Here is a 25911-nt window from a genome sequence, read left to right as displayed (position 1 = left end):
CTGGCGTGCTCCCGTGTTTCTTGTGTCGGGCAAAACCAAAGTCACCAAAACCTATGTAACTGGAACCATTTTACCAACAGGAGGGAAGGGTGAGATTCTGCCTTTCCCAGCCTTTGTAATCCCAGAGGAACCCATGAAATCCTTTTTCTCTGTATCGTTCCAATTTTAGTATATGTCCTGCCAAAGGTCTAGGGGGAACCCCTACTAACACCAATTGGGCCTTGGTGGAGGGTCAATGCAAAGTGTACCCCTTACAGTGAAAAAGTTGGATGGGGAAGCTTGTGCAAACAAAACGGGGAGGCACAATCCCCTAAGGCAGTGGTTCTCAACCTTTCTAGTACCCCTTGATAACATTTCCCAAGTTGTGGGACCCTAAACAGTAAAATTGGGGATCAGTGGCAGTGCTGGCGGGGAGTTGGAATGAGTGGCAGTGCTGGCGGGGAGTTGGGATCAGTGGCAGTGCTGACGGGGAGTTGGGATCAGTGGCAGTGCTGGCGGGGAGTTGGGATGAGTGGCAGTGCTGGTGGGGAGTTGGGATCAGTGGCAGTGCTGGCGGGGAGTTGGGATCAGTGGCAGTCCTGGCGGGGAGTTGGGATCAGTGGCAGTACTGGCAGGGAGTTGGGATCAGTGGCAGTGCTGCTGGGGAGTTGGGATCAGTGGCAGTGCTGGTGGGGAGTTGGGATCAGTGGCAGTGCTGGCGGGGAGTTGGGATCAGTGGCAGTGCTGGTGGGGAGTTGGGATCAGTGGCAGTGCTGGTGGGGAGTTGGGATCAGTGGCAGTGCTGGTGGGGAGTTGGGATCAGTGGCAGTGCTGGCGGGGAGTTGGGATCAGTGGCAGTGCTGGCGGGGAGTTGGGATGAGTGGCAGTGCTGGCGGGGAAGTTGTGATCAGTGGCAGTGCTGGTGGGGAGTTGGGATCAGTGGCAGTGCTGGTGGGGAGTTGGAATGAGTGGCAGTGCTGGCGGGGAAGTTGTGATCAGTGGCAGTGCTGGCGGGGAGTTGGGATCAGTGGCAGTGCTGGTGGGGAGTTGGAATGAGTGGCAGTGCTGGCGGGGAGTTGGGATGAGTGGCAGTGCTGGCAGGGAGTTGGGATCAGTGGCAGTGCTGACGGGGAGTTGGGATCAGTGGCAGTGCTGACGGGGAGTTGGGATCAGTGGCAGTGCTGGTGGGGAGTTGGAATGAGTGGCAGTGCTGGCGGGGAGTTGGGATCAGTGGCAGTGCTGACGGGGGGTTGGGATGAGTGGCAGTGCTGGTGGGGAGTTGGGATCAGTGGCAGTGCTGGCGGGGAGTTGGGATCAGTGGCAGTGCTGACGGGGGGTTGGGATGAGTGGCAGTGCTGGTGGGGAGTTGGGATCAGTGGCAGTGCTGGCGGGGAGTTGGGATCAGTGGCAGTCCTGGCGGGGAGTTGGGATCAGTGGCAGTGCTGGCGGGGAGTTGGGATCAGTGGCAGTGCTGGCAGGGAGTTGGGATCAGTGGCAGTGCTGACGGGGAGTTGGGATCAGTGGCAGTGCTGACGGGGAGTTGGGATCAGTGGCAGTGCTGGCGGGGAGTTGGAATGAGTGGCAGTGCTGGCGGGGAGTTGGGATCAGTGGCAGTGCTGACGGGGGGTTGGGATGAGTGGCAGTGCTGGTGGGGAGTTGGGATCAGTGGCAGTGCTGGCGGGGAGTTGGGATCAGTGGCAGTCCTGGCGGGGAGTTGGGATCAGTGGCAGTACTGGCAGGGAGTTGGGATCAGTGGCAGTGCTGGCGGGGAGTTGGGATCAGTGGCAGTGCTGGCGGGGAGTTGGGATGAGTGGCAGTGCTGGCGGGGAGTTGGGATGAGTGGCAGTGCTGGCGGGGAAGTTGTGATCAGTGGCAGTGCTGGTGGGGAGTTGGGATCAGTGGCAGTGCTGGCGGGGAGTTGGGATGAGTGGCAGTGCTGGCGGGGAAGTTGTGATCAGTGGCAGTGCTGGTGGGGAGTTGGGATCAGTGGCAGTGCTGGTGGGGAGTTGGGATCAGTGGCAGTGCTGACGGGGGGTTGGGATGAGTGGCAGTGCTGGTGGGGAGTTGGGATCAGTGGCAGTGCTGGCGGGGAGTTGGGATCAGTGGCAGTGCTGACGGGGGGGTTGGGATGAGTGGCAGTGCTGGTGGGGAGTTGGGATCAGTGGCAGTGCTGGCGGGGAGTTGGGATCAGTGGCAGTCCTGGCGGGGAGTTGGGATCAGTGGCAGTGCTGGCGGGGAGTTGGGATCAGTGGCAGTGCTGGCAGGGAGTTGGGATCAGTGGCAGTGCTGACGGGGAGTTGGGATCAGTGGCAGTGCTGACGGGGAGTTGGGATCAGTGGCAGTGCTGGCGGGGAGTTGGAATGAGTGGCAGTGCTGGCGGGGAGTTGGGATCAGTGGCAGTGCTGACGGGGGGTTGGGATGAGTGGCAGTGCTGGTGGGGAGTTGGGATCAGTGGCAGTGCTGGCGGGGAGTTGGGATCAGTGGCAGTCCTGGCGGGGAGTTGGGATCAGTGGCAGTACTGGCAGGGAGTTGGGATCAGTGGCAGTGCTGGCGGGGAGTTGGGATCAGTGGCAGTGCTGGCGGGGAGTTGGGATGAGTGGCAGTGCTGGCGGGGAGTTGGGATGAGTGGCAGTGCTGGCGGGGAAGTTGTGATCAGTGGCAGTGCTGGTGGGGAGTTGGGATCAGTGGCAGTGCTGGCGGGGAGTTGGGATGAGTGGCAGTGCTGGCGGGGAAGTTGTGATCAGTGGCAGTGCTGGTGGGGAGTTGGGATCAGTGGCAGTGCTGGTGGGGAGTTGGGATCAGTGGCAGTGCTGGTGGGGAGTTGGGATCAGTGGCAGTGCTGGTGGGGAGTTGGGATCAGTGGCAGTGCTGGTGGGGAGTTGGGATTAGTGGCAGTGCTGGCGGGGAGTTGGGATCAGTGGCAGTGCTGGCGGGGAGTTGGGATGAGTGGCAGTGCTGGCGGGGAAGTTGTGATCAGTGGCAGTGCTGGTGGGGAGTTGGGATCAGTGGCAGTGCTGGTGGGGAGTTGGAATGAGTGGCAGTGCTGGCGGGGAAGTTGTGATCAGTGGCAGTGCTGGCGGGGAGTTGGGATCAGTGGCAGTGCTGGTGGGGAGTTGGAATGAGTGGCAGTGCTGGCGGGGAGTTGGGATGAGTGGCAGTGCTGGCAGGGAGTTGGGATCAGTGGCAGTGCTGACGGGGAGTTGGGATCAGTGGCAGTGCTGACGGGGAGTTGGGATCAGTGGCAGTGCTGACGGGGAGTTGGGATCAGTGGCAGTGCTGACGGGGAGTTGGGATCAGTGGCAGTGCTGGTGGGGAGTTGGGATCAGTGGCAGTGCTGGTGGGGAGTTGGAATGAGTGGCAGTGCTGGCGGGGAAGTTGTGATCAGTGGCAGTGCTGGCGGGGAGTTGGGATCAGTGGCAGTGCTGGTGGGGAGTTGGAATGAGTGGCAGTGCTGGCGGGGAGTTGGGATGAGTGGCAGTGCTGGCAGGGAGTTGGGATCAGTGGCAGTGCTGACGGGGAGTTGGGATCAGTGGCAGTGCTGACGGGGAGTTGGGATCAGTGGCAGTGCTGACGGGGAGTTGGGATCAGTGGCAGTGCTGGTGGGGAGTTGGAATGAGTGGCAGTGCTGGCGGGGAGTTGGGATCAGTGGCAGTGCTGACGGGGGGTTGGGATCAGTGGCAGTGCTGGTGGGGAGTTGGAATGAGTGGCAGTGCTGGCGGGGAGTTGGGATGAGTGGCAGTCCTGGCGGGGAGTTGGGATCAGTGGCAGTGCTGGCGGGGAGTTGGGATCAGTGGCAGTGCTGGCAGGGAGTTGGGATCAGTGGCAGTGCTGACGGGGAGTTGGGATCAGTGGCAGTGCTGACGGGGAGTTGGGATCAGTGGCAGTGCTGGTGGGGAGTTGGAATGAGTGGCAGTGCTGGCGGGGAGTTGGGATCAGTGGCAGTGCTGGCGGGGAGTTGGGATCAGTGGCAGTCCTGGCGGGGAGTTGGGATCAGTGGCAGTACTGGCGGGGAGTTGGGATCAGTGGCAGTGCTGGCGGGGAGTTGGGATCAGTGGCAGTGCTGGCGGGGAGTTGGGATCAGTGGCAGTGCTGGCGGGGAGTTGGGATCAGTGGCAGTGCTGGCGGGGAGTTGGGATCAGTGGCAGTGCTGGCAGGGAGTTGGGATCAGTGGCAGTGTTGGCGGGGAGTTGGGATCAGTGGCAGTGCTGGCGGGGAGTTGGGATTAGTGGCAGTGCTGGGAGGAGTGGCAATGCCGGGGGGGAGTTCTGATCAGCCAACTTAGGTGCTCTTGATCAAGGTCATCTGCTGATCTGAGAACTGCAGTGGGGACTTTTAATGGCAACTCTAATCACAGGTAGTGTTACTCACTGTGTCTATGAAAACAAACAGGCCTAGCAACCAGCCAGGCTTGCCTAAATTTACCTACACTGCCAGAGAAAAACCTCACTCTAGCACCTTACTGACAAGAGGATGCTACACATAAAAAAAAGTGTAAGAAAACATTCTAAAAACATGTATACAGTTCTGCCAAATTTGCCATGCAAACAAAAGAACCCAGGATTGTGGTGGGATTTTGGGCGAAACGCGTCGATCCCACCACCATCCTGGGTTCTTTTGTTTTTTGGATGTCTTCTTACACTTTTTCTATGGATTAATACGTTTCGTTTTTTAAACATATCTTTATCTTGTGTACTATTGGTTGTGACACATTTTAAAAATCCCCCTATACTCCTGTGCCTCCCCTTGTGGAAAACTCAGGGACACCCTATGCTCTTTAAATTAAAAAATGTAATTAAAAATTTTCCCTAAATATCTTCCTTTACCTTAGTGCAGTCCTCCTTCACTTACCTCATCCTTCCATTTTGCTTTTAAATGTCCTTATTTCTTCTGAGAAATCCTCACTTCCTGTTCTTCTGTCTGTAACTCCACACCGTAATGCAAGGCTTTCTCCCTGGTGTGGAGAAAGCCTCTTGAGGGGGGAGGGGGCGAGCAGGAGTGTCAGGACACTCTCTACTTTGCAGATAGAGAAAGGAGGTGTGTGTTAGTGGGCGTCCTGACACTCCTGCTCGCCCCCTCAAGAGGCTTTCTCCACACCAGGGAGAAAGCCTCGCATTACGGTGTGGAGTTACAGACAGAAGAACAGGAAGTGAGGATTTCTCAGAAGAAATAAGGACATTTAACAGCAAAATGGAAGGATGAGGTAAGTGAAGGAGGACGGCACTAAGGGAAAGGAAGCTATTTAGGAAAAAAACGTTTTTTATTGTTTTTAAGAGAAAGTGTACAACACATTGCGGGTTTAGTGCAAAAATATGTTTCCCTTTGTGCATTATATAAAGAAAGGATTAGAGGGGGTGTGAAGCATGTTTTCCCATCTTTGGTTATGTGATGGTAATATATAAGTCAACCTAAATACCAGAAACAATTAGAACAGATCTAATCAAGATCAGTATGACAACAAAGAAACTGTTAATACAGTATCTCGCAAAAGTAAGTACACCCCTCCCATTTTTGTAGCTATTTTTATCCTATCTTTTCATGTGACAACACTGAAGAAATGACACTTTGCTACAATGTTGTGTAGTGAGTGTACAGCTTGTATAACAGTGTACATTTGCTGTCCCCCCCCCCCCCCAAAATAACTCAACACACAGCCATTAATGTCTAAACTGCTGGCAACAAAAGTGAGTACACCCCTAAGTGAAAATGTCCAAATTGGGCCCAAAGTGTCAATATTTTGTGTGGCCACCATTATTTTCCAGCACTGCCTTTACCCTCTTAGGCATGGAGGTCACCAGAGCTTCACAGGTTGCCACTGGAGTCCTCTTCCCCTCCTCCATGATGACATCACAGTGCTGGTGGATGTTGGAGACCTTGCGCTCCTCCACCTTCCATTAGAGGATGTCCCACAGATGCTCAATAGGGTTTAGGTCTGGAGACATGCTTGGCCAGTCCATCATCTTTACCCTCAGCTTCTTTAGCAAGGCATTGGTCATCTTGGAGGTGTGTTTGGGGTCGTTATGTTGGAATACTGCCCTGCGGCCCAGTCTCCGAAGGGAGGGGATCATGCTCTGCTTCAGTACATGTTGGCATTCATGGTCCCTCAATGATCTATAGCTCCCCAGTGCCGGCAGCACTCATGCAGCCAGGGCCGATCCTAGGGTCACAGATGCCTGGGTGCAGAAATATTTCTGGCACCCCCACATGGGCGTGGTCATCTTACTAACGCCTCCCCTTTACACATGTTTCTATGGCTACGACTCAAATACAGAGATGCTCCCCTAAGAAGTCTTCATTAGTGGCCCCCATCAGAGCCCCCCCAGCAGTTGCCCCCCATCAGAGCCCCCCACATCAGGTGTCCCCTGTCCCCATAGATCAGTACTTGTCCAATAGATCCATGTAGCTCAGGCGCGCTGGGAGCAGAAGCACATTACAGGGGGCGGGGCATCTTTGGTTACTTGGAGGGTGGCACTCGGAGAGCATTTCTGGGAGTGATTGGCAGCAGCTCCGGCCAACCCAGAAGCCTCTCAACACACCGCCTATGGGAGAAGAGCCGACACACGCAGAGGGGGCGGGGCAGACAGTAGACTGCTCCATGCACACCGGACAGAATTAATTAGTGGAGCCTAGTGCCGGAACGTGTTCCAGTACTAGGCTCCGCTGTGGTACCCAACCCGGATTCCGGGGACATCGGGAGGTATGCGCTCTTGTCAGTTGCCAGCGTAGAGAGCAAGCGGGATGGGGAACTGCAGCACCCGCTACACGCGCTCTGCCTCTGGACACAGACAAGGAGGAGGGAGGGGAGCACTTTGGCGCCCCCACCTCTGCGGCGCCTGGGTGACACTTCCACCATCATGCCTGACTGTAGGCAAGACACACTTGTCTTTGTACTTCTCACCTGGTTGACACCATCTGACACCAAATACATTTATCTTGGTCTCATCAGACCACAAGACACGGTTCCAGTAATCCATGTCCTTAGTCTGCTTGTCTTCAGCAAACTGTTGGTGGGCTTTGTTGTGCATCATCTTTAGAAGAGGCATCCTTCTGGGACGACAGCCATGCAAACCAATTTGATGCAGTGTGCGACGTATGGTCTGAGCACTGACAGGCAGGCTGACCCCCCCCCCCCCCCCCACCCCTTCAACCTCTGCAGCAATGCTGGAAGCACTCCAACGTCTATTTCCCAAAGACAACCTCTGGATATGACGCTGAGCACGTGACCTCAACTTCTTTGGTCTGCCATGGCAAGGCCTGTTCTGAGTGGAACCTGTCCAGTTAAACCGCTGTATGGTCTTGGCCAATCTTAGGTCTTAGCTCAGTTTCAGGGTCTTGCCAATCTTTTTGTAGCCTAGGGCAGTGATGGCGAACCTTGGCACCCCAGATGTTTTGGAACTACATTTCCCATGATGCTCAACTACACTGCAGAGTGCAAGAGCATAATGGGAAATGCAGTTCCAAAACATCTGGGGTGCCAACGTTCGCCATCATTTGCCCTAGGCCATCTTTATGTAGAGCAACATTTCTTTTTATCAGATCCTCAGAGACTTCTTTGCCATGAGATGCCATGTTAAACTTCCAGTGACCAGTATGAGAGAGTGAGAGCGATAACACCAAATTTAACACACCTGCTCCCCATTCACACCTGAGAACGAGGAGGGAAAATGGTTAATTAGGCCCAATTTGGACATTTTCACTTTTGTTGCCATCGGTTTAGACATTAATGCCTGTGTGTTGAGTTATTTTGAGGGGACAGCAAATTTACACTGTTATACAAGCTGTACACTCACTACACAACATTGTAGCAAAGTGTAATTTCTTCAGGGTTGTCACATAAAAAGAAAGAAGAAAATATTTACAAAAACGTGAGGGGTGTACTGACTTTTGTGAGCTACTGTAGATGGGACCTTTCTTTCCCCTATAAAGTTATCTTTGTTTCAGTGTATCTATTTGAAATATATCAAACATTACTGTTATGCTGTGGGGGGGGGGGGGGTTCTCTCAGCTGCCATGTCCTGCCTTGAAAATTGACACCCCACTGGACACCCCACTGGAGAGGGAGACTCGAGTGGTGGGCCCGAGGGCCCATCTGGGCGGTCGCAAAAAGGCTGGGAGGGAGCTGCGGGCTTCAGGAACAGCCCAGGGGTGAGAACCACTGGTTTAGACCAAAGTGGTTGCTTGAACTACCCCAACCTGATTGTAGGTGCCAACCCTTCTTGGGCTACCACTGTGCAGACCACTTAAACTCTGTGATAATCAGATCAAAGCAGATAGGAAGTAGTCACTTTACTGCACTGAACAATGCAAGGTACGATACGGTGAGTGTGGAAATAAGAATGTGTACATTTATGTGATACCTCGCTCGTTTATCAAGTTAAAAAATGTATAAAAAGATTTTGATCATCTTGTAAAACACACACAAACCAAGTTACTTGCAATCCAAGGTTTTACCTCGGATTACGAGCATAAGGAGAATGCTTGTAATCCAAAGCACTCAAGTTTCCCCATAGAAGTCAATGGAAACAAAGATAATTCATTCCACATTGACTCCTATGGCATGCAATACCAGATGTGGCCAGAGGTTTGAGGGGGGGGGCGCCGGAGAGACTGGAAAATACTTGGAGATTGTTTGGCTGCCCTCGGAAACCCCCGTAAAGGTTTGGAAACTGGGTATTTGAGTGTTTCAGAGTATTTCCGAATGGCTCCGGCGCCCCCGCATCGCTCTGGCCAAAAGCAGTACTGCACACCACAGAGGCTTGAATCCTGCTCGTTTTGCGAGACACGCTCTCAGGAGGTCGGCAACTTTTTTTTATTTGACCAACAATTATATAACAACGGTCGATTGATTCACTCACAGCTCGGTCAGGGTCGTCTTTAATGTTGATTGGACCCTGGGCAAAAAAAAATTGTTGCCCCCCCCCCCCCCCCCATGCAATTTTGCTTTCCACCTGCTCTGAGACATACAATAAATATCAGCTAGACTTTAAATCAGTTTACTGTATCAGATCAGGCAGTGATTGCGATTGGTTGCCAGAGGTTACAGCATATCATTACCACTCACTGACTGGTTGCTAGAGGTTACAGCACACATTACGCCTCTTTGATTAGTTGCTAGAGGTTACAGCACATGATTTCTTCTTGTTGATTGGTTGCCAGAGATTACTGTACAGTAATACTGCTCACTGATTGGTTGCTAGAGGTTACAGCACATCATCTCTTCACTGTAGAGGGGAATGATATACATATGAATGTCGCCTTTATTTACATATGAGCAGGGCCGCCATCAGGAATTATGGGGCCCCTTACAAAGCTTCAGGCATGGGCCCCTGAAGCAGAGAACCGGGGGTGCTGCCATGAATTGAGACACGTGGGGGTGCCACGAATTGGGGGGCTTGCCCTGGGGACCACTGGGCCCCTTACAAATAAAAAAATGATAAAAAAAAAGGGGGTAGCCATCCGGGGCCCTGGGGATCTCTGGCCCTTTAATAAAAAGAAAAAAAATATATATTTAAAATGGGGGCCCTGGGGACCTCTGGGTCCTTTAATAAAAACAAAAAAATAAAATAAAAAATATATAAAAAAATAAAATAAACATAAAATAAACATTTTTAAAAAAAGGGGGGTTGCCATCCGGGGCACTGGGGACCTCCGGGCCTTTAATAAAAAAAATAAAAATAAAAGAAAGAAAAAAATATATATATTAAAAAAAAAAAAAAAAAAAAAATACAAAATATATAAAAAAATATATATATTTTTTATAAAAACATTTAAAAAAAAGGGGGTAGCCATCCTGGGGACCTCTGGCCCTTTAATAAAAAAAAATATATATATATATATATATATATATATATATATATATATATATATATATATAAACATTTAAAATTATTTATTTATTTATTTTAAAAGGGGGGGGTTGCCATCCGGGGCCCTGGGGACCTCTGGGTCCTTTAATAAAAACAAAAAAATAAAATAAAAAATATATAAAAAAATAAAATATATATTTTTTTTTTTATAAAAACATTTTAAAAGAAAGGGTGGTTGCCACCGGGGCCCTGGGTACCTCCGGGCCCCTTACAAAAAAAAGGGGGGGTTGCCACCTGGGGACCTCCGGGCCCCTTACAGGTGTACTGCCTTACCCCCCTGATGGCGGCCCTGCATATGAGTGCCGCCGCTATTTACATATTAATGCTGTCGTTATTTATATATGAATGACGGTTATTTACATGTAAACACAGGGTCTGCAGGTGAGTCATCTGTACAGAACAATAAGGCAGAGCTGGGCAGCATTAGTAGCAGCACTTCACACTGAGATATCAGGACACAGCACAGGACTAAATCTTCAAGGGACAAGGGAATTTAAACTGGGATAGTTGACAAGTATGAGGCAGCTGCTTTGGGCCCCACAACAATGACAAGGCCCAGGGCAGCTTCCCTTTTGCCCCGCCTTAAAGACGGCCCTGAGCTCAGGACTGATCCTTAAATGAAACGTTGACTGATCAGAGGTGACCAGTTGGCTCAGCTGACAGGTAATAAAACAGAACACACAACAACGTCACTACATGAGATTTATTTTACTATCATGTAATTATAATCGCAAAGATACATTCTAACACACTACAATGTACAGAGACCTTCCTTTGTGGCGGAGCCGCCACCTCGCCCGTCTGTCCGTCTTGAGGTACCGTATTGCTGCATAAATGATAAATTAGAGTGTGATGGGGGAGGGGGCGGGGCGGGGGCGGGGCGGATGATAATACTTCCGGTGATACTCAGAGGTAAGGAAACGCTTTCCATTAAAGCTACTTGTTTGGCAAAGCGCGACACACGTGACATACAATCCGGTATCTTCTCCCGACACGTCCACAAAATAACTGGATACAAGGAAAAGATCGACACCAAGGTACAAGAGACTGAACTTCGCCCCAAAAAAAAAAAAAAAATGGCGAACCAACTGGAATTTGGATTCCGTAAACATGAACCCGGTACAGATAACCTGGAGCCGAAGGGACGAATAGGAACAGGCCGCCATGGTCAATGCAATGGCTGGTTGGGCTCAGGAAGGACTGTATAGGATTGTATTATCTGGCGCTCCGTTCCTCTTCCTCCAGGAATGAAGGGAATGATAACACTTTGTCTTCATTCAAAGCACTTTACATAGTTAGGGACGGCTTGCCTGCAAATGACACAAAATTGTCCCAAAAGATCATTTTTACCTTGGTTATGACAACAAGAAGGAAGGAGCCTGCTATAAACACACCTGTACTACTACCTGTGGCCAGCAGAGGGCAGACGTGCTGCTAGAAGATTCAGAGGTCAAGTCAACATAAAAATCTAAATGGGGGGGAAGGAGGTAAAATTCCGGGGTTTCTCTGAGCAGGTTAAATCGATGAGAAAGCAATAGGTAATAATACCGGCGTGTCGTTTTGGATTAATTCGATGCAAATTTAAATGTTATGTCATGCAGTCCTGGTGTAACACATACGTTCTCCCTGATTGGTGCTGGTGACAGGACGCGTTAGGTTGGGCACAGCACTAGAGAGAAAACAACAGATTATTTTCAGTTGGAAGAACCGGCAAGAAGTATCATTTTCTACGCAATGGGGGGGGGGGGGTGCGAAAGCCAGAGGGGTCAGCCTCAACAGCCAGGCATGTGACATTTTCAGAAGCAGCTCATTCAAATACAAAGAAGGTTCAGAACTTAGGGCCAGATTAACGTAGAACTGCGGCGGCGTAACGTATCGTAGATACGTTACACCGCCGCAGTTCTACGTGAACGTATCGTACCGTGTTTCCCCGAAAATAAGACCTACCCCGAAAATAAGACCTAGCGTTATTTTCCAGGAGGGCTGCAATATAAGCCCTACCCCGAAAATAAGCCCTAGTTTAAAATGCTTGTAAAATCCTATAATCCACTCTATTACAGGAGTATATAATGTACAAGGTGTGTGTTTCTGTAATATAATTGCGGGGAAGAGACCTCCGGCGAGTCACAGAAGCGCAGAGCGGCGCTATAACGAAGGTATTTGACACAATTATATTACAGATACACACACATTGTACATTATATAATACTGTAATACAGTGGATTATAGGATTTTACAAGCATTTTATCTCGGTTCACACTGGGGATTCCTGACAGGCAGGGAGGGAGAGGGGGAGAGAAGACAGCACATTACATGGTAAGACCTACCCCGAAAATAAGCCCTACTGTGTCTTTTGTAGCCAAAATTAATATAAGACCCGGGCTTATTTTCGGGGAAACACGGTAGATATGTTACACCGCCGCAAGTTTTCATCGCAAGTGCCTGATTCACAAAGCACTTGCAATGAAAACCTACGTCGGCGTAATTCAAAGGGGGCGTGTGCCATTTAAATTAGGCGCGCTCCCGCGCCGGACCTACTGCGCATGCTCCCTTTTGAATTACCCGCCGCGCTTTGCGCGAAGTGACGTCGTTTTTTCGAAACGGCGACGCACGTAGCGTATTTTCGTATCCCCGGACGTCTTACGCAAACGACGTGAATTTTTACATTTCGACGCGGGAACGACGGGCATACTTTATACAGCACATACGTGTGCTGTGTAAAGTTAAGGCACCAAAAACGACGACTAACTTTGCGACGGGGTAAACTAGACTAGCGGCGACGTAGCGAACGCGAAAAACCGTCGTGGATCGCCGTAACTCCTAATTGGCATACCCGACGCTGGTTTACGACGCGAACTCCCCCCAGTGGCGGCCACGGTACTGCATCCTAAGATCCGACGGTGTAAAACTATTACACCTGTCGGATCTTAGGGCTATCTATGCGTAACTGATTCTATGAATCAGCCGCATAGGGCCTTAACCTCTTGGCGCCGGTGACTTGTCGTTAAGGTTTCCCTATCGAGATGGTTCCTTTCAGGACTGCGCAGGCGCAATCCTTGCCGACGGAAATCTCCGAACCTCGGCCGGCATCCAGGCTCATTCTTTAACATCCCCGTGGATTGGAGGATGTTAAAAAAAGAGCCAGGAGGCCGAGCGAGCGAAGCAAGGACGTGAGGCCGACTGGCCACTTACCTCGAAATCCACGTCGCCCTGGATGCCGGCCGCGGTTCGGAGATTTCTGGTCGGCAAGGATTGCGCCTGCGCAGTCCTGAAAGGAACTTTCCCGTTAGCCGGAACCATCTCAGCACATCAGATTGCGCCTGCGCTGGAACTTCCACGATAGCTGGAACCAGCTCGGCAGATCACCGGCGTCCCCCAGGCCCTGTAAGGGGTTTTAATGACGCGGAGGGAGGCGGGTCACGGCTTAAGATCACGTGACCGCCATTGATTGGCTGTCATGTGGTCAGAGAAAACCCTCACGATCACAAGGAGCGATCGGGAGCTTTCGGTTAACTGTGACGGGAGCGTGCAGCACAGGTGTATTGGGGGCAGATCACACAAATATGCGGCCCCCTCGGCGCTAAGAACCAGGCGCAGAGAGGCCACATATTTGTGCACAGCCGGCGCCAAGGGGTTAAAAAAAAGTGGGCAGTGAGCCCCCCCCCCCATGCCATCCCAACAAGGGTTAAATGCTCATGAATTTTAGGGGTAGGTAGAGGCACAGTGCCAGGACAAGGTCACCCAATGCCCAGGGCAAAGATGCCAAACTGCACCTACCCCCCCCCCCGCTTATATTAGTGTTAGCAGTGATATCACTACTCCTATCAGCCCTGTAACAGGAGCAGTTGGCACAGGGAGCACCCTGCAACAAACCATTGCGCCCAGGGCAGCTGTCCCTCCTGCCCACCCCTTGTCCCGGCCCTGGGTAGAGGAACCAGCTGAAATATTTACCATTGCGCCCAGGGCAGCTGTCCCTCCTGCCCCACCCCCTTGTCCCGGCGCTGGGTAGAGGAATCAGCTGTAATATTTACCATTGCGCCCAGGGCAGCTGTCCCTCTTGCCCCCCGCCCTGTCCTGGCCCTGGGTAGAGGAACCAGCTGTAATATTTACCATTGCGCCCTGGGCAGCTGTCCCTCCTGCCCACCCCTTGTCCTGGCCCTTTGTAGAGGAATCAGCTGTAATATTTACCATTGCGCCCAGGGCAGCTGTTCCTCTTGCCCACCCCTTGTCCCGGCCCTGGGTAGAGGAATCAGCTGTAATATTTACCATTGCGCCCAAGGCAGCGGTTCCTCCTGCCCACCCCTTGTCCCGGCCCTGGGTAGAGGAATCAGCTGTAAAATGTACCATTGCGCCCAGGGCAGCGGTTCCTCCTGCCCACCCCATTGTCCCGGCCCTGGGTAGAGGAATCAGCTGTAATATTTATCATTGCGCCCAAGGCAGCTTTCCCTCCTGCCCACCCCTTGTCCCGGCCCTGGGTAGAGAAATCAGCTGTAATATTTACCATTGCACCCAGGGCAGCGGTTCCTCTTGCCCACCCCTTGTCCTGGCCCTGGGTAGAGGAATCGGCTGTAATATTTACCATTGCGCCCAGGGCAGCTGTCCCTCTTGCCCCCAGTCCCCTTGTCCCGGCCCTGGGTAGAGGAATCAGCTGTAATATTTATCATTGCGCCCAAGGCAGCTTTCCCTCCTGCCCACCCCTTGTCCCGGCCCTGGGTAGAGAAATCAGCTGTAATATTTACCATTGCACCCAGGGCAGCGGTTCCTCTTGCCCACCCCTTGTCCTGGCCCTGGGTAGAGGAATCGGCTGTAATATTTACCATTGCGCCCAGGGCAGCTGTCCCTCTTGCCCCCAGTCCCCTTGTCCCGGCCCTGGGTAGAGGAATCAGCTGTAAAATTTCCCATATTCCTCACCAGCAGGCTCCCACCATCTATGCCACTGGTGCCGAGAAATCTCTTCTCTGAAGTGCATCGGTTGTATCAAGTACAATGCAGGACCAATATTCCCGCTTGTATGTGAGGATGCCGAGGGCCCACCAAATCCTATCATAAGAAAGTCAGTAAATGGGCTGTTGTGTGGGTGGTAACTCTTCATAGCTATGCACTGGTCCTGTGGGGGGAAGTAGGCGGGGCTACTATCACATGTATGCCGCCACGGAGGCACCAGGAAAAAGTTTTGAGTTCTACTTTAGGTCTAGGCCTGCAGGGATCTCAAAAACTACGGCCCTCCAGCTGTTGAGGAACTACACGTCCCATGAGGCATTGTAAAAACTCTGACATTCACAGACATGACTAGGCATGATGGGAATTGTAGTTCTTGAACATCTCTGGAGGACCATAGTTTGGAGACCCCTCTGGAGGACCATAGTTTGGAAAGGACTGTAATGATTGACTTAGTCCTTGCTGTGCCGGTGTTCTTTTCTCCATTGCCATACCCCAGGTTGTTGGTGGGCCCTCTGCGTCCTCACATACAAAGCAGGATTATTGGTGGGCCTGCAAACTACGGCCCTCCAGCTGTGGCAGAACTACACGTCCCATGAGGTATTGTAAAACTCTGACACTCACACAAGTGACTAGGCATGATGGGAATTGTAGTTCTTGAACATCTCTGGAGGACCGTAGTTTGGAGACCCCTAGGGGTAGAGGAAAGGATTGTAATGATCAACTTAGTCCCTGCTGTGCCGGTGCTCTTTTCCCCATTGCGATACCCCAGGCCCTCGGCATCCTCCCAGGGGCGGACTGACAACTCATGGGGCCCCCTGGCAATAGGAGATTATGGGGCCCCCGGGCAATAGGAGATTATGGGGCCCCCAGGCAATAGGAGATTATGGGGCCCCCGGGCAATAGGAGATTATGGGGCCCCCGGGCAATAGGAGATTATGGGGCCCCCGGGCAATAGATTATGGGGCCACACAGTATACACACACACACACACATACAGTATACATACACAGTATACACACAATATACATACACAGTATACACACAATATACATACACATGCACACATACAGTATACATACACAGTATACACACACACACATACAATATACATACACAGTATACACACACAGTATACACACAATATACACACACGCACACAGTATACATACACACACACACAGTATACACACACACAGTATACATACACAGTATACACACACACATACAGTATACATACACAGTACACACACGCAGTATACACACACACATACAGTATACATACACAGTACACACACACAGTATACACACAATATACACACACGCACACAGTATACATACACACACATACAGTATACATACACAGTATACATATACAGTATACATACACAGTATACACACAATATACACGCACACAGTATACATACAGGGCCAGATTCTCGTAGACTGGCGTAAAACAGCGGCGGAGTAACGTATGTCATTTACGTTACGCGGCCGCAAGTTTTACGGGCAAGTGCTTGATTCACAAAGCACTTGCCTGTAAAGTTGCGGCGGCGTAACGTAAATTCTCCGGCGCAAGCCCGCCTAATTCAAATGATCCAGGTAGGGGGCGTGGATAATTTAAATTAGGCGCGTTCCCGCACCGATCGTACTGCGCATGCGCCGTCCCTAAAATTTCCCGACCTGCATTGTGCTAAATGACGTCGCATGGTTTCGACGTTAACGTAAATGGCGTCCAGCGCCATTCACGGACGACTTACGCAGACAACGTACTTTTTTAAATTTCGACGCGGGAACGACGGCCATACTTAACGTTGGTTGCCCCTCATATAGCAGGGGCAACTTTACGCGTCGCAAAAGCTACGGAAACGTCGTAAATTCTCTGCGTCAACCGCGCATACGTTCGGGAATCTCGCGTAAATACCTAATTTGCATAGATGACGGGGAAAACGACGATGCGACACCTAGCGGTGGGAAAAAAAATTGCATTTAAGATCTGACAGCGTAAGAGCCTTATGCCTGTCAGATCTAATGGATACCTATGCGTAACTGATTCTAAGAATCAGTCGCATAGATACGCCGGGCCAGATTAGGACTTACGACGGCGCAAATGGCGTTGCGCCGTCGTAAGTCCTTTGAGAATCTGGCCCACACAGTATACACACACACACATACAGTATACATACACAGTATACACACAATAGACACACACACAGTATACATACACAGTATACACACATACAGTATACATACACAGTATACACACATACAGTATACATACACAGTATACACACACATACAGTATACATACACAGTATACACACACATACAGTATACATACACAGTATACACACAATAGACACACACACGCACGCACACAGTATACATACACACAGAATACACATACACACACTGAGAAGGTACTGGAGAGCCGGGGCAGATATAATCTTGGGATTTTTAGACCAACAGGATGTCAGTAAGGGACATTTCAGGGACAGATGTAAAAAAAGGTATCAGTATCCCCCCCCCCCCCCCACCCTTCTCTTTACCTGAGTCCTCATTTGATCCAGCGCTGTTCCTGTCTGCCGCTCTTCTCTCTCCTCACTTCCGGGTCTCACAGGCTTTGCTGGGACAGCAGGAGCCATTGGCTCCCACCGCTGTCAATCAAAGACAAGGGAGGGAGGGGCCGAGCCCTGCTGTCTATGTCTATAGACACAGACAGCGAGGCTCGGGAATGAGCCTGCACAAGCTGCTATCTATGGGGACACTCGCTGGAGGGGAAAAAACAGAAGCACCGGTGGGGGACCAAGAAGAAGAGGTTCAGGGCTGCATTTTTTTGTTTATAGCGCAAAAAATAAAAACCGCAGAGGCTAAAGCAACGCAGTGCAGAATCGCAAAAAATGGCCCGGTCATTGACCAGCAAACTGGTCCGGGGCTTAAAGGGGTTGTAAAGGTAAATCTTTTTCCTAAATTGCTTCCTTTACCTTAGCGCAGTCCTCCTTCACTTACCTCATCCTTCCATTTTGTTTTTAAATGCCCTTATTTCTTCTGAGAAATCCTCACTTCCTGTTCTTCTGTCTGTAACTCCACACAGTAATGCAAGGCTTTCTCCCTGGTGTGAAGAAAGCCTCTTGAGGGGGCGAGCAGGAGTGTCAGGACACCCACTAACACACAGCTCCTTTCTCTATCTGCAAAGTAGAGAGTGTCCTGACACTCCTGCTCGCCCCCTCAAGAGGCTTTCTCCACACCAGGGAGAAAGCCTTGCATTGCGGTGTGGAGTTACAGACAGAAGAACAGGAAGTGAGGATTTCTCAGAAGAAATAAAGACATTTAAAAGCAAAATGGAAGGATGAGGTAAGTGAAGGAGGACTGCACTAAGGTAAAGGAAGCTATTTAGAGAACAATTTTTCTTACCTTTACAACCCCTTTAACCACTTAAGGACCGCCTCCTGCACATATACGTCGGCAGAATGGCACAGCTGAGCACAAGCATGTACCTGTACGTTCTTTTTAAGTGCCCAGCCGTGGGTCGCGGGCGCGCGCCCGCTACACGGTCCAAAGCTCTGTGACCGGAGTCCCGCGATCGGTCCCCGGAGCTGAAGAACGAAGAGAGCTGTGTGTAAACACACCTTCCCCGTGCTTCACTGTGGCGCCGTCATTGATCTTCTGTTCCCTGATATAGGGAAACACGATCAATGATGTCACACGTCCAGCCCCGCCCCCCCTACAGTTAGAAACACATATGAGGTCACACTTAACCACTTCAGCGCCCCCTAGTGGTTAACTCCCAAACTGCAATTGTCATTTTCACAGTAAACATTGCATTTTTATAGCATTTTTTGCTGTGAAAATGACAATTGTCCCAAAAATGTGTCAAAATTGTCCGAAGTGTCCGCCATAATGTTGCGGTCACGAAAAAAATCGCTGATCGCCGCCATTAGTAGTAAAAAAAAAATTATTAAAAAAAATGCAATAAAACTATCCCCTATTTTTGTAAACACTATACGTTTTTCGCAAACAAATCGATAAACGCTTATTGCGATTTTTTTTTACCAAAAATAGGTAGAAGAATACGTATCGGCCTAAACTGAGGAAAAAAAAAAAGTTTTTTTTATATATTTTTGTGGGATATCAGGCCAAATGAGGTACTGCAGGCCAATGTTTGGTTTTTCTCGGCTCCTGCGCCCCCCGAACCTCAGGCCAAATGAGGTACTGCAGGCCAATGTTTGGTTTTTCTTGGCTCCTGCGCCCCCGTACCTCAGGCCAAATTAGGTACTGCAGGCCAATGTTTGGTTTTTCTCGGCTCCTGCGCCCCCGTACCTCAGGCCAAATGAGGTACTGCAGGCCAATGTTTGGTTTTTCTCGGCTCCTGCGCCCCCCGAACCTCAGGCCAAATGAGGTACTGCAGGCCAATGTTTGGTTTTTCTTGGCTCCTGCGCCCCCGTACCTCAGGCCAAATTAGGTACTGCAGGCCAATGTTTGGTTTTTCTCGGCTCCTGCGCCCCCGTACCTCAGGCCAAATGAGGTGCTGCAGGCCAATGTTTGGTTTTTCTCGGCTCCTGCGCCCCCCGAACCTCAGGCCAAATGAGGTACTGCAGGCCAATGTTTGGTTTTTCTCGGCTCCTGCGCCCCCCGTACCTCAGGCCAAATTAGGTACTGCAGGCCAATGTTTGGTTTTTCTCGGCTCCTGCGCCCCCGTACCTCAGGCCAAATTAGGTACTGCAGGCCAATGTTTGTTTTTTCTCGGCTTCTGCGCCCCCGTACCTCAGGCCAAATTAGGTACTGCAGGCCTATTTAGCTTGAAGTTTGCTCGTCTTGCGAGGTTAAAATTTAAAAAAAAAATTGGTTCGCAAATCAAAATGCTCTCAAACCAAGTTACTCTTAAACCGAGGTTCCACTGTATATGGAATTTTAAAAAAAACTGCCTCTGACCACATTTCTTCTTTCATTAAAAAAAAAAAAATTCTAAAGGACAATACAGTCCGTTTTTAAATTCAGACGCTTTGGTAAATACGGCTCAATAGGTGTGAGGTGAGTGATGATATAAGGGGGGGGGGTAAGTCATGCACATCAAGCCAAGCTATTCAGAATGAGGATTAGACAGAAGTGATTTACCCTTTAAAATGTAGTCCGTTAATAACATGGGAACCTTTTCACTGTCTTCTTTCATTGCAAACAATACTGCAGAGAAAACACACACACTGTTATTATTGCATAATCATTATAAAAAAAATCTGAAGATCAGGCAAACAGATGAAGAACATACAGTATATTGCCAAAAGTATTGGGACACCCCATTGGATTCAGATGTTCCAATCACCTCCATGGCCACAAGTGTATAAAATCGCACACCTAGGCATGGAGACGGCTGCTACCAACATTTGTGAACGAACAAGTCGCTCTCAGGAGCTCAGTGGATTCAACCCTGGTTCTGTGAAATTTCCTTGCTGCAAAAAATTCTACAGTCAACTGTAAGGCCTCGTACACACGACGGGACCTGTCCGATGAAAACAGTTCCCGGACCGTTTTTATCGGACATGTCCGCTGGGAAAGCCCTCGCATGCGTCAAAGTGATTCGACGCATGCGTGGAAGCATTGACCTGCCACAGCGCGGCCACGTCACCGCGTATCCTGTCCACAGGGAATTTGGTCTGATGGTGTGTACAGCCATCAGACCAAATTCCCCACGGACAGGATACGCGGTGACGTGGCCGCGCTGTGGCAGGTCAATGCTTTCACGCATGCGTCGAATCACTTTGACGCATGCGAGGGCTTTCGGCCGAGCGGACATGTCCGGTGAGTCGTACAGACGACCGAACATGTCCGACAGACAGGCTTCCAGCGGACATGTTTCTTAGCATGCTAAGAAACATTTGTCCGCTGGAAACCTGTCCGCTCGGCCAGGAATCCGGTCCGGTCGGCCGTACAGACCACCGAAAATGTCCGCGGAAACTGGTCCGCGGACCAGTTTCAGCAAACATGTTCGGTCGTGTGTACGAGGCCTCAGTGGTGTTAGAACAATGTGGAAACAACTGGGAACGTCAGCCACCAAGTGGTGGGCCCTGTAAAATGACAGAGTGGGGTCAGCGCATTGCTGAAGCTCACAGTGCGCAGAAGTCGCCAACTGTCTGCAGAGTCAATAGCTACTAGGGTGACCACGTGTCCCGGATTGCCGGGACAGTCCCGCATTTTGCAGGTCTGTTCCCGGGCACATTCATTCCAGGCAGGGCAGGACTTAGGGTGGTGGGGGCCCCTGGGCTTGAGTGTTGATTGAGGGGCCCCCTGGAGCCGAGAAGCGGGTGGCGGGGTCAAAGTTGTTGAGCGGGGGGGGGATTGGGGGTGGTGCCGAGATCTAAGCTGATCGAAGTTGTTGAGCGCGGGGGGTGCCACCGAGATCGAAACTGATCGAAGTTGTTGAGCGGGGTGGGGGGGGGAGCCGAGATCTATGCTGATCGAATTTGTTGAGAGGGGGGGCTACCAACGATCCGAGCGGGGGGTGTTGTTGAGCGGGGGGGGTGAGGGTGAAGGGGTCTTCTTATACCTCTTCATCAGCAGCGGCATGGCTCTTCCTGCTTCCTCCTCCCGGGGCCCCCTATTGGGCAGGGGCCCATGGGCTTTAGCCCAGTCAAGCCCAATGGTAAGTCCGGCAATACAGTGTCCTGGAATGAAACTGACACAGCCACCCCCCCCCCGGGCCAATCTGATGCCCCCAAAAAAGGCCGCCACATCACCGCTTTACTCACTGACAGAACTTGTCTGGGCCGGGAATGCCTGGGGGAGCACAGTCCCCGCCCCCTACTTGTGATTGGAGAAATCATAAATCCCGCCTCGTGTGTCCAATCACTGTGCTGTGATTCGCAAGCAGATTTTTGGGAAGGGAGGGGTGTCCCTGAATGGTAGTTTGGAAATGTGGTCACCCTAATAGCTACAGACCTCCAAACTTTGTGTGGTCTTCAGATTAGCAAAACAACGGTGCGTAGAGAGCTTTGTGGAATGGGTTCCCATGGCCAAGCGGACTTGAGGTCACAGAGCTGCAGAACAAGGAGATGCCTATGTAAACAAGGCATCTCCCTGTTCTGCCTAGTGACAGGACACTGATCTACTGCTCCCTGTCATCAGGAGCAGTAATCAATATCATGTCAGTGGTAGCCCATCCCCCCCACAGTTAGAATCACTCCCTAGGACACACTTAAAGGGGTTGTAAAGGTTCGTCTTTTATTTTCTAAATAGGTTCCTTTAAGCTTGTGCATTGTTGGTTCACTTACCTTTTCCTTCCATTTCCCTTCTAAATGTTTTTTTTTTCTTTGTTTGAATTTCTCACTTCCTGTTTCTCCTCAGTAAGCTTTCCACCATCATCCGAGTGGTGGAAAGTCATTTAGAACAGCTTACTGAGGAGGAACAGGAAGTGAGAAATTCAGACAAAGAAAACAAAGAAAAACAACATTTAGAAGGGAAATCAAAGGAAAAGGTAAGTGAACCAACAATGCACTCGCTTACAATAACCTATTTAGAAAAAAAAAACACAAACCTCTACAACCCCTTTAACCCCCTTTTCTCGCCCCCGTTTGTTTAACCCCCTCCCTGCCAGTGTCATTTACACAGTAATCAGTGCATTTTTATAGCACCGATCGCTGTATAAGTGACAATGGGCCAGATTCACAGTGGAGATACTCCGTCGTATCTCTGTTTCTATCTATGCGGCTGATTCATAGAATCAGTTACGCATAGATAGCCCTAAGATCCGACAGGTGTAATTGTTTTACACTGTCGGATCTTAAGATGCAATACCGCGGCCACCGCTGGGGGGAGTTTGCGTCGTAAACCAGCGTCGGGTATGCAAATAAGTAGTTACGGCGATCCACGACGGTTTTTCGTGTTCGCTACGTCGCTGCTAGTCTAGTTTCCCGTTGCAAAGTTAGTCGTCGTTTTAGGTGCCCTAACTTTACACAGCACACGTATGTGCTGTTTAAAGTTTGCCCGTCGTTCCCGCGTCGAAATGTAAAAAAAAGTTTGTCTTGCGTAAAACGTCCAGGAATACGAAAGTACGCTACCCACGTCGCACGTCGTCGCCGTTCGAAAAAATGACGTCACTTCGCGCAAAGCACGGCGGGAATTTCGAAACGGAGCATGCGCAGTAGGTCCGGCGCGGGAGCGCGCCTAATTTAAATGGCACACGCCCCTTTGAATTACGCGGGCTTACGCCGGAGGCTCCCAGCGTAGGTTTTCACGCAAGTGCTTGGTGAATCAGGCACTTGCGATGAAAACTTGCGGCGGTGTAACGTATCTACGATACGTTACGCCGCCGCGATTTTACGTGAATCTGGCCCAATGGTCCCAAAATAGTGTCAACAGTGTCCGATGTGTCCGCCATAATGTCGCAGTCCCGATTAAAATTGCCACCATTACTAATAAAAAAAATATATATATAATAAAAATGGCATAAAACTATCCCCTATTTTGTAAACGCTATAACTTTTGAGCAAACGATCAATAAACGCTTATTGCGATTTTTTTTACCAAAAATATAAGGAAGAATACATATCGGAACTAAACTGAGGAAAAAATTTGTTATTTTATATTTTGAGGGATATTTATTATGGCAAAAAGTAAAACGTTTTTTAATTTTTTTTTTTTTAATTGTCGCTCTATTTTTGTTTATAGCTCAAAAAATAAAAACCGCAGAGGTGATCAAATACCACCAAAAGAAAGCTCTATTTGTGGGGAAAAAAGGGCGTCAATTTTGTTTGGGAGCCACGTTGCACGACCGCGCAATTGTCAGTTAAAGCGACGCAGCGCCGAACCGCAAAAAAATGCTCTGGTCAGGGAGGGGGTAAATTCTTCCGGGGCTGAAGTGGTTAAAGTACAGTAGAATAAGACGCACCACCCCGTGTCCTTTGATCTCGTGCTTTCATAGTGGGTCAGGTATCGTTTTATTAGATTTCACGTAATGCAATCCACTGAAAGCAAAATTCAGGGACCAAACAACGAGAATACTGCTGTGCGGTCACATGGGGGCAGTATTGTTCCACGCAAACGTCAGCTAAAACCTGTAAACTGTTGGCTAAAAAAAAAAATAAAAAAAAATGATATAAGAAAAATATAGTCCCAGAACAATTGTCCAATTTTTTAACCCCATGCATGCCAAGGTAGCAGTCTTACTGTTTGTCAGCATCTCCAAGTCTTCCACAGATGGGGGCGTGGCTTTCTTCTCGTATGGGATGACGGTGTTCAAATACTGCGTGAAAATAGGAGGAGGAAATATTAGACCTGGAAGAGATCTGAGTACTTTCCTGTCACCAAACAAGAGATTAAATTAATGGATTATCTGCTATTATATATATATATATATATATATATATATATATGTGTGTGCATTAGGTAGATTCAGTAAGAGTTAGGCCGGCTTATCAGTAGATAAGCCGACCTAACTCAGAATCTACGCCGACGTATGTTTAAGTGTATGCTCAAACAGAGATACGCTTACACATATCTAAGATACGACGGCTTGCGCCGTCCTATCTTAGATTGCAATATTTCGGATGGCCGCTAGGTGGCGCTTCCATTGCGGTCGGCGTAGAATATGTAAATGAGGAGATACGCCGATTCACGAACGTACGCCCGGCCGCCGCAGTACTTTTACGCCGTTAAGGTAAGAGATAGGCCGCGTAAAGTTAGAGCTAGGCCCTATTGGAATTGTAATGTCAAGTATGGCCGCCGTTCCCGGGTCGAAATTCGAATCGGGATTTACGTCGTTTACGTCCACGTCGAAATCAATAGGCCCGTGGGGCGTACTTAGCCGCAATGCACACTGGGAAGTGTAGGCGCCCGGCGCATGCGCAGTTCGCAAAAAACTTGAGGTCAAGCGCCATTAACATAAAACACGCCCCCCTCAAACACATTTGAATTAGGCGCCCTTACGCCCGCCGATTCAGGCTACGCCGACGTAACTTAGCAGGCAAGTACATTGTGAATCATGTACTTGCCTCGCTAACTTACGGCGGCGTAGCTTAAATTCCTTAAGCATCGCCGCCGCAAAGTTACGCGAACGTACCTGAATCTACCTATATGTGTGTATATATATATGTATGTGTGATTTATGACACCAATAACAAAGTAATACATGCCCAATTGCCCATCGAGCCCGTTGGGGTACCATGTTTACATTTACCGCTACAGGCTTGAAAGGAAACATAAAATCGAATTTGCATAGACTACCCTGTATTGTAGGAATGGTGGCCCTGCTGTTAACCACCGGAAACCCTGGAGGGTGTGCTTAGCTGAGAAAGCCCCTCCTCCACTCTGAACAGAGGCGGCTCTAGGCTTTGTGAGGCCTTAGGCAAAACTTGACATGGGGCCCCACTCACACCCATGATGGGAAAAATAATTAAAGAACAAGAGCCTCTTCCCCACAACCCTGGCCGGTAGTTGTGGGGGGTCTGCGGGCAGGGGGGCTTATCGGAATCTGAAAGCCCCCCTTAACAAGGCGGCCCCCAGATCCTGCTCTTTAATAACTAAGGGGCGGGGGCTACCCGGTGACGTCACCTGGTGAACCCGCCGCTTGTGACGACATTGATCAAGGGCATACTGGGTCATTGATGTCACACGGGGTGTTGTCACCGATATTCACTGGTTGTCGCTGGTAGCCCCACAACTGAGTCGGGGCTCATAATACTGCCTGAGCACAGCAGCGTTAAGGTCCTCTGTCCCTCGAAACTGGGGTAATGCATTGGGCAAGTTAGGCGGCCGCGAGGCCCCTGTGAGTGCGAGGCCTTAGGCGACCGCCTAATTTGCCTAATTAAAGAGTCTCCTCTGACTCTGAAGACTCCTGGGGTGTATGACATTATGGCCCAGATTCACAGAAGAGATACGACGGCGTATCTCTGATACGCCGTCGTATCTCTCAGAGTATCTATGCGACTGATTCATAGAATCAGGTTACGCATAGATAGCCCTTAGATCCGACAGGTGTAATTGACTTACACCGTCGGATCTTAGGATGCAGTACCTCGGCCGCCGCTGGGTGGAGTTTGCGTCGTTTTCCTGCGTCGGGTATGCTAATGAGCATTTGCGGCGATCCACGACGGTTTTCGCGTTCGTTACGTCGTCGCTAGTAATTTTTTCCCGACGCAAA

At 50.1% G+C, this 25911-nt stretch overlaps 1 protein-coding gene across 4 annotated transcripts in view; it reads right to left on the bottom strand.

Annotated features, from left to right (window-relative positions):
- Positions 1 to 10531: 10531 nt before the first annotated feature.
- FEZ1 (fasciculation and elongation protein zeta 1) overlaps positions 10532 to 25911 on the bottom strand; it is an 81286-nt gene continuing 65906 nt past the window's right edge. For 2 of the 4 annotated variants that reach the window (XM_040326433.1, XM_040326434.1), the window contains exons 8-10: positions 23940 to 24015; positions 19896 to 19961; positions 10532 to 11152 (exon numbers count right to left, since the gene is read on the bottom strand). In XM_040326433.1, the coding sequence (XP_040182367.1) occupies positions 11130 to 11152; positions 19896 to 19961; positions 23940 to 24015 (165 nt within the window). In that variant the 3' untranslated portion in view covers positions 10532 to 11129. Of the gene's footprint in view, positions 11512 to 19895; positions 19962 to 23939; positions 24016 to 25911 lie in introns of all 4 variants that reach the window. The other 2 variants (XM_040326435.1, XM_040326436.1) reach the window with 1 other exon arrangement.

The sequence above is a fragment of the Rana temporaria genome, chromosome 10, assembly GCF_905171775.1.
Source record: "Rana temporaria chromosome 10, aRanTem1.1, whole genome shotgun sequence".
NCBI lineage: Eukaryota > Metazoa > Chordata > Amphibia > Anura > Ranidae > Rana > Rana temporaria.
The sequence above is the reverse complement of the archived record's forward strand: the minus strand, read 5'-3'. Positions and strand labels throughout refer to the sequence as shown.